Source organism: Agelaius tricolor, unplaced genomic scaffold (assembly GCF_023055355.1).
Source record: "Agelaius tricolor isolate 1412-34295 unplaced genomic scaffold, bAgeTri1.0.p SCAF_3, whole genome shotgun sequence".
Taxonomy (NCBI): Eukaryota; Metazoa; Chordata; class Aves; order Passeriformes; family Icteridae; genus Agelaius; species Agelaius tricolor.
Genome location: NW_027269263.1, coordinates 5,671,741 through 5,689,329, shown reverse-complemented (window position 1 = coordinate 5,689,329; position 17,589 = coordinate 5,671,741). Strand labels below are relative to the sequence as shown.

Below are 17,589 nucleotides of genomic sequence, written 5' to 3'. Positions count from 1 at the left end.
GATGGGAAATCCCAAACAGCCTATGGATCAATAAAACTGAATTCAGAGACAAAGATGAGCACATGCCTCTTTTAAGTTCCTTTTCAGATAATGTTATTGCAGAGTCTCAAGCTACATGAGAAAGCAGTAGTGACAGAGAGACAGACAGGCAATGCTTACAGGCATAAGAAGCAAAGAGCTCTTCTAGGTCTTAAAACCCACCTTGCACATCTGTGCTAACATGCCTAACTTTACCTACATGAAATACAGTGAATAATACAAGTTTAAAAATATCCATTCTTTCCACTAAATGTTTGTGTTTTCTCCAAAGGCCACGCACCGTGCACAGTATCACACTTCAAAGCTTGAACAAGCAGTGACCTTTAAGCAACACAGCACTTGCAAATGCCTGGGAAATGCTGGTTCTTTGATGTGCAGGCTGTAGCCAAACTCTGATGTGCCTGCAATGCTCCCTCCTATTTCCCACCAGTAGAAAATAATTGGGATAAAGTGCTGTCAACAGAAACCAACCATGCAATAATATGCTCCAGTTTGATTCAAATGAGATGTCTACTTAACAGAGTAAGCATTTGGGGAAAGTTCAATTCTAATTAGGATCCATCCACATTTCAAAAAGTTACTGCAAGAATATGTCAAGATTCCTTCAAAGTTATGTGGGAACAGCAGCAGCAAACCACAGCCTCAGTGATACCTTCATAGATAAACAAGTTGCTAACTACCACTGCATTGCACCTCCCAGCCTGGAGTTTCTTGAACATCATACAATTCAAATGTGCATACAATTTGCAGGAGATAGGCACAGCTTTTGTCACCACAATGCCAGCTTTGGAATGTCACCTATGACTTACTACACAGGGAAATGGAGCAAGGAGAAAAATCTTACAATGCACCTACCCAAGACAAACCTACATACACCAAGTGACTCACGAGATGAAGAGCTCAAATCCTGAGCAACCACTACTAGAAAAGTTCCAGTCCAAGCCAGCTGCTCCTGAACCTCCAGTGGTCCACTGAAAACACATTTTATAGCAACCAACAATTTGTGCTCTGTAATGTGAGCCAGTTCACCAACTGCTCTGCACATAGCAGAGCCACCTGTGCAACAGGAGTGCCACGGGCAGTCAGGGGGAAGAATCATTGTCCAGCCCAGTGTCTCACTTGCATTGCTGAGAGTCTCTCAAATCCTGTTGCTCTCATTTCCCTTCCTCCCAAACCAGCACATTTTGCAAACATTGAGAAATCATCTTGTACCTCAACCTCTTTCACAGATCCATTGGAACTACACTGCCCAAACAGAAAGTGCTCTGGGAACTCTTCCAACTAATTACTGCTCTCAGAGTTCTTGCTTTGCAGAGAACTGTCTGTGAAATGCTCAGTGTAGAGCAAGCAAGGAGAGCTTTTGCAGGGATCTTCTGCAGGGCTTGGGGAAGGAGTTAATATTGCACAAAACCCTAATCTTATTTTAAATATGGTATGAAAGTCACACTAGAATACTAAATTATGCCAAAGAAAAGGATTCCAATGAAATATACACTGGGGATTTGTTGTCAGTCTTTGGCCACCATTAAAGACATTTTTAAGCTTTACTTTACTCCTTCTGAATGTACCACATGAGACCACATGATGACTTATGTAGTGAGAAATCTGTCCTTCAGACCCTGACACCTAAATTGACTCACATGAGTCAATTTTTCTCCAAGACCTCCTCAACAAATAGTTAATGAGTGCTTAGACACCTGGGCAGAATCCAGCATTCAATGTGGGTACCAGAAGAGCTCAGTAAGAGTAGGAACACAGCAGCTGTTAGGTTTCCAAACAGGCTTCTCTGCATCTATGATGATACTGAAAAACATTACTTCATTTATTTAATTTCTGAGTCTTGGTTTTGGGCTTTTTGTTTGTTTTTCCAAGGTCCACTTCAACCAAGGCAACTCTTGGTTGAACACTCTTCCAAGTGTTCAGAACACTCTTCCACCTCTACACCACCTAGGGAAGCATGTATTTAACATTTTAATGTCTGAAACTCAGAAACCAGGGCAACAAAATCTGTTGCTCCTGCTACATTAATTTCAAAGATATTAGCTCACTTTCAACATTATTTCCCAGAGAGCCATGAGGTTTATTTCAACTCTCTCAAAAGTGGAGAGCCTTGCCTCCTTCTTGGAGGTGAAAAAAAAAAATTAAAAAAATCTTAGAATCTAAATGTGGGGTACATTTGTGATGTCCTAAACCTTTCCTCAGAGAAGTAGTTTAGGAAAAGAGGGTTTTGGCCTTCTGGAAGAGGAAGGGAAGAGGAAGGTTCCAAGCACACCATTAGGCCTGAGCCAAAATAAGCAGATGCAGAGTGTCCAGCTGAAAGGAGAGGGTAACAGGCTAACTCAGCTGCTGAATCATTTTTTCAACTAGTCTTTCCAAGAGCAAAACACAGGAGTTTCCAGCCATTGGGGTGATAAGACAACCACTGGAGAATTCAGAATAGGTTCCCACCAGAGACAGCAGCAACACAGCTGGAACATTTGCTTTTTAAACAATGCAGCTTTCCTGTACAACTCCTAAACCAGAAGCCACAACAAATGGATGCTGCCATGGGAAGCAGGCTGTTTGCTCTGGTATGGTTTAGATCTGTGACTTGATGTGGATAAAGCAGGTCCAACACAGACTCATTTTGCTTGAAACACACAATACTTGCTAGGGTAGCCTTTGCCTCTCCTGGCAGCAGCAGTGGAAGAGAAAAATGGTGCTAAACATAATCCATTATTCAGCACTGCCCTGCAAATCAGGTGAATTTGTACAAATTTGCACCAACACCACAGTATACATTTATGTACTTCTAGTCACACACTCTCCCATTCTCAGTCCACAAACCCCAGTAATCAGACAATCTTTGTTTGCTGATTTCCAACCACTGCTAAAAAAGTGATTCTTAATTCTCTTGTCTTCTTTCAAAAAAACTAGATAGAAATTAAGAGTTGTCTCTAGTCTCTTATGTGACTAGAGACAACTTCTACAAGACCATCAAAACTTCAAAATGTATTTAGTTCTAAAGCAAAGTGAAAACTGAAGACTTCTCAGTTTGAATTACTGAAAAAATGCAGGGATAAAGGTTGAACAAAAAAAAAAAATCACATGATACCTATCAGCCTTTATAATCACTGTTGTAATAGGAAGTTCCAAGTCAGTCTGGCAAGCTGCCACTGTTTTGGTGGCTACAGTATTTTTGTCTTCTATGTCAAGCTTTAAAAAGCATTTTATGAGTATCTCAATTAAAATGAGAGAGTTTGTTTTGTGGGTTGTGTGTACAGGCTTGTTATTTTTTGGGGATATTTTTTGTTTGTTTGCTTAAAGCCTTGTTCTCTCCCATTTTACATTTTATATTACATCAGAATAACTTTTCTTCTGGAACAGAATTCCAGACAATCCATAAAAAAATCCTGATTTTGAAAATCACTGACATTGACAGAAAAATAGATTACCACTGACTGCTCCTGTCGAAGATTTCCTCATTACTGTTCTACACTAGTAATCACACACTCTTCCAGGCAAATTTATTTCTGCACAACTGAACTAATGTCACAAACTACTTCAGCAACAATTTTACTGAGACAACAGTAAAATTATATATTATATATAATATATATAATAAAAATATATATATTATATATAATATATATTATATTATATATATTATATATATACTATATATATAATATATATTATATATATTTTGCAAATAAAACCCCCTTATGATTAAGAACTTTGCCTGAAGAAGATACTCTCTTGAAATCAGAGTATCCCAGACAGACTAAATGATCTCTCATACGCTGAAACGAAACAAAGAAAATAGAAGACTTTCAGTGATGTATTTAATGATTTGGCAGTATTAAAACAAGGGAAGCTGTGGCATGAGAGAAACACTTTTCAATAGAAAAAATGTTTCAATACATTGAGAAGCTTTATTCAAGTTAACATTCGTTAATGAATGAATGTTCACCCTGAGAAAAAAAGGTGACTCTTTCCCCAAATGTAATTTTCCACATTTGATTTATTCTCTTAAAATCAATTTTTACTTGGTTTCTCATCAGCTGTGTGTTCTATAATCTCTTTCTTTAATGAGAAGCAGAGATATACTAACAAAGGTGTTCTGGATTGCCAGCCAGTTACAGAGTGGCTAGCAGCACTGTATGCAAATATAAAATCTGGAAAATACCACTGTATATGAGCATGACAAAGAAGTCTTCTCTGTTTTTTGAAGAGAAAAGTATCAATCTAAGGTTTGTAAACTGACTGAATGCAAGTGTTGGTCTTTAACAGGCTCAGGTTGGACAGGGCTTGGAGAACCCTAGTGGAAGGGGGATGAGAGAAGCTTTAAGGTCCCTTCCAACCCAAACCATTCTGGGATTCTATGGCTCTGATCAGCTTACCCAAAGAAGTGGGGGAAATCCCTGTGTATGGATATTATTGAAAAGTCTAATGTTTCTCACACTGCAGAGCAGAAAGCAGTTTACTTTCATTTGGGGTCTTTTTCACACCTTTTATATACTCAGGATTAATTCCTTGATGATTCCAGAATTTTGTCAGTAATGGTGTTTCATTTTTAACTGCAAAAGAAATCTGAATTATGATCTTTTTATGATGGCTCATCATTTTTGACATTTGCAACCCGTTTTGCTGATGTAACTGCAGTTAAAAGTAACTCACAGAGAGTTTTTCCACTGACAATTTTTACAAAGTGTGATTCTGGCAGCATAAAGTTTTTGTATCTTTTCCATGATAGTTTTTGAAAGTCCCAAACAGCCAAACCACAAAAGAATTCAGAAAACAAGCTGAATGATACTCTAGGTTACAGCAGTATAACAGTTTAGTATTTGCCCCCTTTCAGCAATTATCTACAACCATAGCAATAAATAAAAGCAGAATAAATCCTTGCACCTTACACTGCACCCCATCACCACTGGAGACATCAAATGACACAGTCCACTTGCACCATAACACAGCTCAGATCCACAGAATCACTAGCATTGAAAAAGACTTCCAAGATCACCAAATCCAACCTGAGACTGATCCCCACCTTGTCACCCACACCAGAGCACTGAGTGCCATGTCACTGAACACCTCCAGGGATGGGGACTCCACCACCTCCCTGGGCAGCCCCTTCCATTGCCTGCTCAGCCTTTCCATGAAGAAATTCCTCCTGATGTCCAACCTGAACTTTCCCTTGAGGCCATTTCCTCCCATCCTGTCCCTTGTTTCCTGAGAGCAAAGCCTGACCCCCACCTGGCTGCCCCCTCCTGTCAGGGAGTTGTGGAGAGTGAGAAGGCCCCCCCTGAGCCTCATTTTCTCCAGGCTGAGCCCAACATCTCCTAACAGGACTCAGAGAATGGTCTACTGCACTCTAAAATACCACTGCTGATCCTGAATGCCTGCCCACCCTGGACAAGCAGATAAATGCACTACTTAACAAACCTCTCTGTGGGCTGGGAGCTGTTTTTATTTTGAAAACTATTTTCAAGAAATAACCTGCTGGATAGGTTAGGAACCAGTGAATGTTATGAGGTTATTACAGGAGCAGGGCACAACTTGAAAACCACATGTGGTGATCCAAGAGGTGAGCAAATGAACTAGCCATGATCTGCCAAAGGTTCACCCACATAGAACATTTTGAGGTGCAGCTCTCCACTACCCAAGCCAACGGGACCCAAGGTTTAATCCCTCTCAGTGTGATCAAAAAAATTACAAAAAACCATTACAGGAGATGGTGGAACGCAGGGTGGAAGGAAGGACAAGATTAATCAACCTCATCTGAAGTGAACAATACACTGGTGAAGTCTGAAGGCTGCAATAAACTTGGGTTGATACAGCTCATCCCAGCAAAGCTTCTGAGTTCATGAGCAGAGACAGAGCTGGGATGTCAGAATTTGGCACTGCCTTGCTGCGTTTTTCAGGCGGTCCCAGGGGCAACTCCTGAGAACCTCCACTCCTCTGGGCAACACTCAGGAACTGCTGAGTACACAGTGCAGGCCATGGGCTCTGCCCAAGGAAAGGAAAGGCACTTCTGTGATTTGATTTTGGTGGGGGAAGATTGAGGGAAGGAAGAGGAGAAGGCTGGGATGTGCACGTGAACCGTGCCAAACTCTGCAATTTGCCCTCAAACAATTGCTGTACCTACCATGGACTGGCCCAGCCCTCATGTGACATTGACACTGTTTCTTTGCTGACAATCCAGACTTAAGAGAAAGCTGAGCAATTATTCTCTGCATTTACCTGAAATTCTAAGAATACACATTTCCTTTTAATGATTCACCAAGCATAACCTTTGCACAGGATCAGACTCTCTTATTAAGATAAATTTAGCCACCTTGTTGAGATTAAGATCAGCTCTACATTTAGAAAACAAGACTCCTGATGTTGTGATTTATATGTCTATAAAAGCCATATATATGATATGCATGCTATACAAAAACTCAGGAATGCATGCTCTAGCACTAAATTTCATGCTGAAAGCTTGCTGATGCTTCAGGCTACTGAGCGAGATTATACATGAATCTGTACACAAGGAGATTGCATAGTTGGTTCTTAATTTGCCTCTAAATTACAACTACCAGAGGGTTTTCTGACTATTTGTGCCTCTAAATGTCTTGTAGTCTGGTAATAACAGCTGCAGGTACTACAAAAGTAAGATTCCCCATTTCTAGCTGAACTCCACTATCTGTGACAAAATTTTCAAATTTGCAAAAGTGTTGTTCAAAGTTAAAGTTGTTTTAAAAACTCCATAAGAAGTATTCTTTCATAGGGTTAATTTACCTGAAAATATTATTGCACTAATTATATATATACACTCAAGCACTAAGCCAATTCTTTATATAATTTTGAATGTTCTGTTTTGCTTTATTTATATTGTTATTTATTTTCTTGCCACAGATCATTAATTTGATGACAGCCTATAAAGACAAGGCTGTATACTTTAACTGAAAAATAAAGAGTTCTTGTTTCAAGACTGTTTCATTAGTCTACATTAAGCATATATACACCATATTATTAAAAATTATTCAAGGGAAAGCTACACAAGCACAGCCAAGTCCTCTTAGCAAGTCCATTAACAAGAAAAAAAATCTCATATGAACAGAGCTTGAGGGTACATTTCCATAGATGAAATTTGTACCATAATTAATGCAATCATAAAAATAGAAACTTTTTCAAAAACCTTTGAATTCTGTAAGTCAATATTTTTTACTATTTTTAAAAAGAAAGAAAATCTCTATAGGAGCTTAATAATAAACATTTTCATTTGAAGTTGATTTTCAAAGGAGCAGGTCAACACTTTTATAGAAATGCCTGCAGGAACAGGCTGACAGTAATGGTGGGTCAGAAGGTGAGAGGAGAAAAAGCCTTGAATCAGAACCTCAATCAGCTGACACCAGGTTGATCTATTGTAGGGGAATTATAAGCTTTTATTTTCTCAGCAGCTACAAATTCTAAAAGTACTTTTAAAGGAAGTGCATTGAATGGTAAAGTACTCATGAATCTGTGTAACTCAAGAGCTGGAACTAAGATGCGACACTCCCAACCACCAAATACTCAATTTGGATTGCAGGTTCCCAAAGAATGGGCAGTAGTCAGTGTCCTCCCAAACTGCATCTGCTTCCTGTGCCTGGAGCTGTGGGGAACAGGCAGAGCTGAGACAACAACAGACCTGGCTGGAGAATACTGTGGGAGTGACATTCAAGTAGCAGGGAATAAAAGTTAGATGCAGGTTAAAGGGAACCTACCAATTTATGACTAATTACACTGAGCTGTTGGCATTTTTGTTTGCAGGCAAAACACTCCCTTCTTTATTATTATTATTTTTAGCTACAATGCTGAATAATTGCCTGAAATAAAGGCCTTCAATATTTCCAAATAAAGGCCTTTGATATTTCCAAAGCCAAATGCACAATCATACATTTCCTGGACTCGAGGATGAAGAGATTTTTAGAAGCTGGAAACTCTCCTATGTAAAATTTCAAGCCCTAAACAGCTCCATGGGTAGCAACCTTCATTTTCTAAAAAGACAGGAAAAATTGATTTGAAGGTAAATGTTATAATTTCCCCTTATTAAAATTCAACATGTGTTGCCAGCTTCAATATGAATCCACTGAGCTCCATAATTGTGCTTTAGAACAGTAATTGCTAGACGAAAATCTAAATCCTTCTTATTTTGTTATAGGTAAGATTAATGTTAAGCCAAAGCTGACTGTAATGCTAAAACATGCAGAAAAACATGGAGAGACACTCATATTCAATACTTATTCTAGCTTATGTGCCAAACTGTTGTCTGCTTCCTTAGTGTCCCTCAGGCTGAGCCTATGGGGACCTGAACATGCAGTGACTCTCAGCAAGTGCTTCCTCTTGTCCCACTGAGTGACCCCCTTATGAGCAAGAAGGAAAATCACACTGGTGGCACAGGTTTCTCTTTTGTTAGAGCAGGGTTTAGTGTCAGCATGTGTGATGGAAGCAATCAGTCTTGTGGTGTTACCCACTGGAAAGGCTTTGGGGCATAATGGAAGGAATCTTGCTAGCAGTCTTTAATTAACTAAATCTTAATACATACAATCGAGCCATCATCTTGGCTTTTGCATATCTACCTCATTCTGCATTTCACAAACAGTGGAGGATTAATGCAATATCTTCTTGTGCTCTGACTTTCAGCACAGAGATGACTTGACATACTTTGATCTTTCTCCCACTGCTACAATATCTAAATATAGGCCATGCTCCATTCAAGGAACTTAAACCCAATTGTTTTTCCAGTGTCTTTATGAAATCTTTGGTCAATGTCCCTTTGAAATCCTTCCAGCAAACCACTTCTGCCATAACAATCTGAACACATCTGATTGACTGCAATTATGAGGCAAACTTGGAGACTCACAGTTCTAAACATTTAAATACTCATGAATGAGGCAATTCTTTGTCACTTCTTGATTGAAATACTCAACTTTTTTTGGTTAAAGAATAGAAGGCTTTCAAACAGCACAGTTAATGTGAATAAGCATGCTGATGATATCAATGGACTGTAAAAGGAATATTAAGTCTGTTCTCTCTCAAAACACAGGCAGAAGATCCTGAATATTTATGAAGCCCTTAAACAATGCAAGAATTGAAGATATTTTTCTAAAATCTCCTTAAAGACTGCAAGTTCTACTCTTGTCACCTGTTCTACCACTGCTTACATAAAAAGCTAAGAAGGTTTCTTCCAATCACTGGTTAGCAGGCAGATTAAATTAGTTGATAAAAGCATGCAGAAGTGACCACTACTTATTTTTATATTATTGCAACCATCTTATAACATCAGGGCTCTTTGAAGAGCCCACATTTCAAGCAGAAAAGATAACTAAATGGAGTTCTGCAAATAACAGCTGAATGGGCAGAACCTCTGCTTACATGGACTTGTGAAATCTCATCCCCAGCCTCTTTAAAAATGAGACCAGACCTTTGATTCCTTCAGGCACAGGCATGAATAAACTTGGCTAAAGCATTGCCATGCTGAAGAGCAAGAAGGAGAATCCTGCAGGGCTACAATTTAGAACAAACAGCATCACCCAATGGCAGAAATTCAAATCTGCAGATGACTATCACTACACTTTCTGGCTCCTCTGAAAAGAGGAAAAATGGGGAAAAAAACTAATAAAATCAAATGCTTGGTCTCTGTCTGAAGATTAGGTGCTCTGATATGGCCTCACATCCTTCAACAGGAGTTTTAGAAAACAATTAATTAACAGCTGGAAGTATGTCAGAGGAGGTTTAGGCTGGATATTAGGAAAATATTTTTCCCCCAGAGGGTGGACAGGCCTGAAAAGGCTCCCCAGGACAGCAGTCACAGCCCCAAGGCTGCCAGAGCTCCAGGAGTGTTTGGACAGCACTTTCAGGTGCAGGGTGGGACTGTTGGGGTGTCATGGGCAGGGCCAGGAGTTGGACTGCATGATACTTGTGGTTCCCTTCTACCTCAGGAGATTCAATTCTGTAATTCTAATTTTCAGGACTGGTAAGAGAATTCAGACTGGTTCAGAGGCACACAGGCAGAGAGAACTAAAGGTTGACAGCTGCTTTTTGACAAGGCAAAGCTGGGCTGAAGCCTGCATGGCATCACACCTCTACTGAACCTGGCAACAGCTGTCGCAGGGGAGGGAGCCAATAACTGAACCCCACTGTGATGAAACTGGAACTTGGTAGCATATTGTGAGTTTCTGTCTAGCTCAGAGCTTCTCTGATTTTGGTGGGAAAGTTGGTATCAGGATTCAGTGGCATGGGCTTAACATCCAGCTTGCTGATCACTGGGAAGGGCTCTTCCACTACTGCCTTACACACAACATCTCCCTGGTGCTCTCCTCACCCTGAATGCAACAGTGTGCCACTAAAACCAGGTTACTGCAGGAAATTCACCACAAAATGCAGTCTTTCACATGTCATGCATCATTATTTCCTCCATGAAACTATTTTATTTCAAAATGTGAACTGAGCTACATTATAAGTAGTGAAGGCCAAATCTCAACACTTAAAAGAATTTTATTTTTTTTTTCTGCTGGTTCCTATAAACTTCAGGATTGTCATAAAAGCATAAGCTGAGAAACTTTAATATCTCACAGTAACCAAAACTTAAGTTACTTCTCAGGAAACAGATGAAAAAATGAATGATTCCTGTGTCTCTCAGGGTAATTAAAATAGCAAGCACAACCTCTTTTAAGTGGAAAGAGAAGAAAGTTGTATATCCAAAAAGGATCACATTCAACACTCACAGCATAACATCAACCCATTGTGAAGTCTGGTGCAGCTTTAAAAAAAGACCCAAAACTCAATAAACAAAACATCCTGAAGAGATTGTATGGCAGGATGGCAGTTCAGAGAAGATGGGGAAATTCAGTTCATGTTGAGGTTAGGACAATGAAAAACAACACAGAAAACTGATGAAATTCTTGTTGTAACACTGGAAAATATGTCACTTGTATCTGATACCAGTATAAGTGGGAAGAATTTGGATTAACAGCTCAGATCTGAGCCAGAGAAGGAGCGTTCACAAAGGCAGATGCTCTTCCACATATGGGGTTCCTGCTTCCAGCAATCTATACCACTGGCAAACCCCAGGAACCACACATAACCCCCTTCCTGCAATATAGGGTACCCTAGATCTTCTGAACCTCTTTAAAAAAACATTAACCACATCAGAAGGTGTTATTTTAGTAAGTTTTTCTAACATTGTGTACCCCAAACAAATTCAGTTCTTCATCACTTAGTAAACTAGCAAGGAATGTTTTTAGTTGATATGGTGCTCTTCACTTCATTGAGTATGATACAGGTAACAACAAAAAATCTCTGAACATCTCTAAATATTTCTCAAGTGACTAGAATTTTAATAATCCATGCCTTACAGAATCATTTGAGGATGAAGAAAAGAAGGAGCAACAGCACAAAACCCTTTGGTGAATACCAAGCTTAATTCATGTTTGAAGTCGTTACCACAGGTATGACAACTATTACTCAGCTGGCTGGACCAGGAAAGAAGTTGCAGAAACCTCTTGAGAACTCTTCCATATAAAGGTCAATTACCTTATTTTTAGATTTTTGTCTGGGAAAATGAGGATTTTACACCTTCAACAGGCACATTAAAAAGAAATGCTACAGATGCAGTTTCAACACTTAGGTCTGGAAAGAGCTGTTTGACACTGGTGTACCAAGCTTTCCTTTAGAAAGGGCTGTGCTGTACCACTACAATGATTAGGTTCAACACCACACAGGGCTCAAAAAAACCCCTCCAGAGTCAAAAGGAAGCCAGGAAGCCTACAAGTTGGTACAGACTCTTTGGAAATGTATACAGAGGCAGCTTATTTTCTTTTTTAACTTTCCATTCTTTGTATGATCAAGGTTTCAAGTGAAATTGGCCAAACTGGGTAAGTCACAATGGATCAACTGTATCAGCTGTCAGCAAGTGGAGGGGCAGAAGAGGGAATAGGAGCAGGGCAAGAGGGAACATTAACTTGCTGCTGCTGAAGGGGCAGCACAACAGAATAAAGTTTTGTATTATTCCTTAAGGACAAATGAGTCACCTTGTTACAAAATAATCCATTGCTTTACAAACAATACTGCACACTATGCATTCATCTCTGACCTCAAGGCAAGAACCTCACACCAACCCTTTATTACTCATTTTGTCCTGCCCCATAAGAGAGAGCCTGATTCTCTTTTGTTTACCAGTCTCTATGCTTTGATGGAAATCTTAGCACCTTATTAAGGCTTCATGATTGCAACAAAGCTGAAGACTAGCACAATAACATAATTAACAACATGGGACCAGGACAGCTCCCTTTTATGTCCAAACAGATACTCTAAAAGACAGTCTTGAGCCACAGAGACTCTTCTACTCAGTGTACTCCTGTATTAGTTAGGTCGAGCCCCCATCTGCACAGCAAAACCCTTTAAAAAGCTTTTAATAACCTTTTAAAAGGACTTCTGCCAGAAGGTCCATTTTCAGCTTTCCTGCTGACTTTCACAGTGCTATACCCAGACAAAACTTACCAATTACAGAGCTCAGTCCTGCAACACCCTGAGTGTTTTGTCCTTATCTAGCAAAGCATTAAAAGGTACAGAGAGCTCTATGAGAACAGCCCCACCCAACCAGTGGAAGCATGGAGAATTTTTGGTAGGTGTGAAGGAGCTCCACTTCAGAGCATCCAGGTCTAAAAGACTCCTTCTCTTTTGTTCAACTGTAAACCAAGAATCTTTCCTCCATTTCAGGCTTCTGTTTAACATTGGGAAAACACAATAATCACAATCATGCAAGTTTCTACTTAAGAAATCCAAGAGGTTTAGTTCTCCCCCCACCACCTCTGAATAGCATGTGCAGTTAAATGTGGGATGATCTTCACTGCATGTAATTTCAAATCCTCCTATGCCAGAATGCAATTATTTTTAAAAAGTTACATTCATCCTGAAGAAGAATAGATAAGCTCATGAAGTTTTTCTAAAAACCTTAAGTGTGAAAGAACCATTTGTTAAATGACTTAGTGTAGTGAAAGGTCAAGGGGGAATGGCTTCCAACTGAAAGAGGGTAAAAGTTTAGATGAGGTATTAGGAAGAAATTCTTCCCTGTGAGGGTGGTGAGGCCCTGGCACAGGGTGCCCAGAGAAGCTGTGGCTGCCCCATCCCTGGAAGTGCCCAAGGCCAGGCTGGACAGGGCTTGGAGCAACCTGGGATAGTGGAAGACATCCCTGCCTGTGGCAGGGGGTGAAACAAGATGGTCTTTAAAATTCCTTCCAACCCAAACTATTCTGTGACTCTGCAAAAAAAAAAAAAAAGCCTGTGTCTTTAATAGGAGCTTTTCTATTTTATAATCACTACAGGAAGAACATGAAGTTGGGTGGTCACAGTTTGATCTATGGATGTTGGCACCTTTTTCTAACTAAGTGGATTAATTGCACAGCTTGCCCCCATGAAAAAAAAAAGGAATTGAAAACTGAATTCCAAACAAGTCAAATCTTGTTCATATTTTCAGGCAGAACAGTCTTCAAATTAGGAAGCCAGTGTCATATAAAACAATTTGGCTTAGAGATCTATATATACATATAAATCCAAGCTAATTTAGATACACTAAATAGCATCCAGATGTTTTACTCGCTACTTTTATTAAGCTTAATTTTAACAGTAGAAGTGTTTTTCTTTTCCCTTTCCTCCCAGAAGACTTCCTTTTTTTCATCTCTGCATTGATAAAAAACAGCATTACATCATAATGGGTCAGAGATGCAACTAAGCAAGAGAGATTATTAGTATTAATAATATTTTTCAGATATATTAAAAGCTTTGATTACGAGGAAGTGGAAAATCATTCCCCTATTACCCATCCAGAGGATCATATTACTAGAATTTGTCAGACAAAAACACTTTTGGAAGTGTTTTTCTTGCTGAAACTAAGATAGTCTAACAAATCCTGGAAGAAAGCCACATCTTTTATCACTCAAAAAAAAAAATATTTAAAGCTTGCTGCTGTTTCCTCTTTTTCCCTACAAAACTGATTTTCTATATAGGATTTATAAGATAAAGGTTTTCAAGTGATTTGATAAAGGCAGGCCTCCATTTTTAAAGTGACATGAAAAAGGGAGAAAAAACATCAGACTAATTCAAAGATTTAAAATTAAGTTCATGCAACAAATCACATCCATTTCCCTTCAAATTAAAGTTGAAATTTAGTTTGAGACTTTTCAAACAAAGTGCAAAAGTGAAAACCACAAAGGAATTAGGCACTGGCTTGCATTCCACAGGGCTGAAACAAAAGGTAGGCAGGCAAACATTATATTGTTATTAAAAAGTCAGCATAATTGTGATAGTAATTCATAGGCACCAAAAAAAAAAGCTTCTTTTACACAATCAATTCTATGATTTACAAATCAATTTCTAGACCAACAATATATTTCAGTTACCTTATAGTCAGGCATCTGTTTAGACATCAGAGTTCTGCCATAAAAATCTACAAGCTCACCTTGTCTTGGTTTTCCTTATTCTTGTAACACAGATTTCCAATCAAACGAATGAGATGAGATTTGAAACCAACAGCTGGATGTGAAATTTCCTCCTGCCCTGTCACAGCATGTGTGGCAGTGAAAATATTTACAGCCTGCTTCCCAGCAAGGTGAGTTAATCTCAGGGTATCTAGAGAAAACATTTTAATACATTACCATGAGAAAATCAGTCTCACTTGGCACAGAGCTCTATTTTTAATTGTTCAGTTCAGCAATAAGCAACATAATTTCTCATATTCAACATCATGTCAAAGAAGTTTGGAAGTTTACCTCACTGTGTGATATGGGCTAATATAACTAACCATAAAAGATCAGCCCAATGTCAGAATGCATTTTTGAGTACTTTTTACACCCTTACATAGTTGACACATGAAGGCTGAAGGCTGCTGCTATTGATCTCCCCCTAAAGAGTTAGAATAGAGCTGTTTCAACCTCTTTATTTTTTAATTTTTACCTATTTGTCTCAAAAATACACAAACTTTTACAATTTTCTCACAAAATGGTAGCATACCTCAGTCTCAAAGTACTAAAATGTAAAAAAGCACTGGTCATGTTATGTATCATCCCTCCTTCCTCCCTTGAGCAACTCTGGAATATCTTGGCATAATTTTATTTATGTACAGTCCTTCCCTTGCTGTTTTTTAGCTTCTTTAAAGCTGACCTTTAAAAGTCACTGGATTTGGTTAATAACATTGAAACTGCACTTCAATTTCAGGAATTTGGGAAACAGAAAGCATGGAGGAAAAGTCCTTTTTCTACTTCTTGAAGAAACTCTTCTACATATTCAGCCAGAATGTAGGAAGGAATGTAGGAATGTAGGAAGCAACTGTCCCTTGCAACACTTTCAGTAAGAAAAGAACATTGCTGATACTTGAATCCAGGCTCTGTTGGGCAACACAGGCCAACAGAGAAAGTGGAGAAGCAGAAAATTTCCAGGAACAAATCAAATATTTGAATATGCAGATTAACTCCATCTTCTATTTATTTATCTCATTCAAAGGTCAGAATTAGAATGACCACCAGTGGTGAAAAACATGTTTTCATTCACTGAGCACCAACAGTTAAGCCTTGTGGCTGCTCACTCACCTACAGCTGTTTCAAGCAAACCAGGGAATGCCTGCAGATGTTCCAGCTGGCTGCTGTTTGAGGTCATTTCACAAAGCACATCGAGAAGACGAATTGTCACCAGTGCTTCCTGGAATGAAAACTGCATTTCTGAAAATGGCTTATGAAGGTTATCCTAAAAACATAAACCCAGAAATGTAAACAGGGGACAGGAACTCTCAGCTCCTCAGGTTCTGTGCAGGTCTTCCATACTGCCAAGAATCAATTTATATAAAATTAGGGCAACTTTCTAAAATAACAATAACATATTAGATTGCAATAATTTCTCTTCTACAGTTAGTGTTATATCTGCCTGAAAAATCATGGGGGAACCAAAACAGAGCCATAAGGGATAAAATTTTAACAAAAACACAGTAGCTTCCAAAAGCAGAAATACAGAAAATTACTAGCTGAGAAAATTATTTCTGTATAAATGTTTTCTTTGAGTTTATTCAGTCTGAGTGTTCCACTTTAAAGACACAAACACCGCCTGCAAGACACCAATTTGTTATCCGCAGGAATTCTGTAAAGTTCTGCGGTCAAACAAACTTTGGCTGTGAGAATTTACATTATTCTTGGGTAAATAGGATTGTGATCAGAGATGCAGCATTTTGGTTAGGGATGAGACACAAGTTCATTTGCATATTATTTATTCAGCCACAGAACTATTTTTTCTCACAGAATATGTTGGTCCTGCCTATAATGACAATCCAGCACTTACAGAAAATACCTTAGGAGCACATGACAGAATCTGGAACACCACACATGGCTCAAAAGCCAGGCTGTGACTGCAAGATGATCCCACTCCAGGAGTGTTACATAAACTGCAAGTAGCCATGAAAAGGCTCAGACATTGGTCACAGTAACTATTACTGCCTTGTCTGGTCCAGGAAAAAAAAAAGGTTTACTTACCCATAGTGTAGTATTTTGGATCCATATACTGTTATTCAAATCATCAACAATAGTGTTCATGAATTAAGTAGTACAATTATATTCATTTGTTGCTCCTTGAAAACACCAAATTGCTATAGGGCCCAGGTACTAAAGCTGCATTTTATTTTTTGACCCATACAGGTGTAGGAAAGTGCAAGTCTTGCCCTAAATTATTCAATAAACTGCTTTCATCAGCACAAAGGCAGATAATCAGCCATTATCCTGTTACCAAGTAGTAATACCCCAACTGCACTTCTGAGACAGTAACCAGTTTTTTACAATGTTTAAAAGGAACAGATTATTTAAAAACCATAAAAGAATTCCTGAATTTTCATGTATATTTGAAACTTGCTAAGTTAAAAAAAAAAAGTTCCTTCCCTGCTGCTGACTTTCCAAATTGGGGTTTTTTGCCCTCCACCTGTACAAAACAAAGGCAGTAAAGGAAAATACCTCCTTTTGAATTTCAAACCCCAAAATAGTTTGAACTCTGACAGACATCTTGCTATGGATATAATCTGAAAAGTAAATAAGGAAATAACTGAAGACTTTTTAAAATAAACATATTTAGAGAAAGATGCAGAAAAGATGTTCCTTATAAAGAGATGAACTAAGTCCAGGGAACAGTTTTATTTTGCAAGTATGCAAAAGAATTTTGCAATTGCAAGTATGGTTGAAAGTTAGTGCAAGCAAACTGATGCTGAAGTCAGGCTTTGAATGGAAAAGCTATTTTAAACATTGGTTTAAGCACTGCAAAAGCATATGATTAGCTTCTCATGGGTTTAGGATGCAAGCTACAAGACCTGATGTTCCTTAAGAAAACAAAGCAGTGTCTACACTTAACAAGTTAAACAGTAGATGGGACACCCAGACAACATTCTGGGAGTCAGGCCAGTCCAAGGACTGTTCCCAAAAGTTTTTAAATGTGGCCTCAGAGTTCTGGAGCCTAAGGTAGCTTACTACTACAGACATGGCCTGAGCAAGGCACTTGGCTTGTGGGCCACAGAGAAGGCCA

At 38.8% G+C, this 17,589-nt stretch overlaps 1 protein-coding gene across 2 annotated transcripts in view; it reads right to left on the bottom strand.

The window, feature by feature from the left end:
- ATXN10 (ataxin 10) overlaps positions 1–17,589 on the bottom strand; it is an 82,182-nt gene that overhangs the window by 17,966 nt on the left and 46,627 nt on the right. The window contains exons 8-9 of one of the 2 annotated variants that reach the window (XM_071422295.1): positions 15,627–15,735; positions 14,501–14,670 (exon numbers count right to left, since the gene is read on the bottom strand). The exons of the other annotated variant lie outside the window; for it this stretch is intronic. Coding sequence (XP_071278396.1) covers positions 14,501–14,670; positions 15,627–15,735 — 279 coding nt within the window. The remainder of the gene's footprint in view (positions 1–14,500; positions 14,671–15,626; positions 15,736–17,589) is intronic. 2 annotated transcript variants of the gene reach the window in all.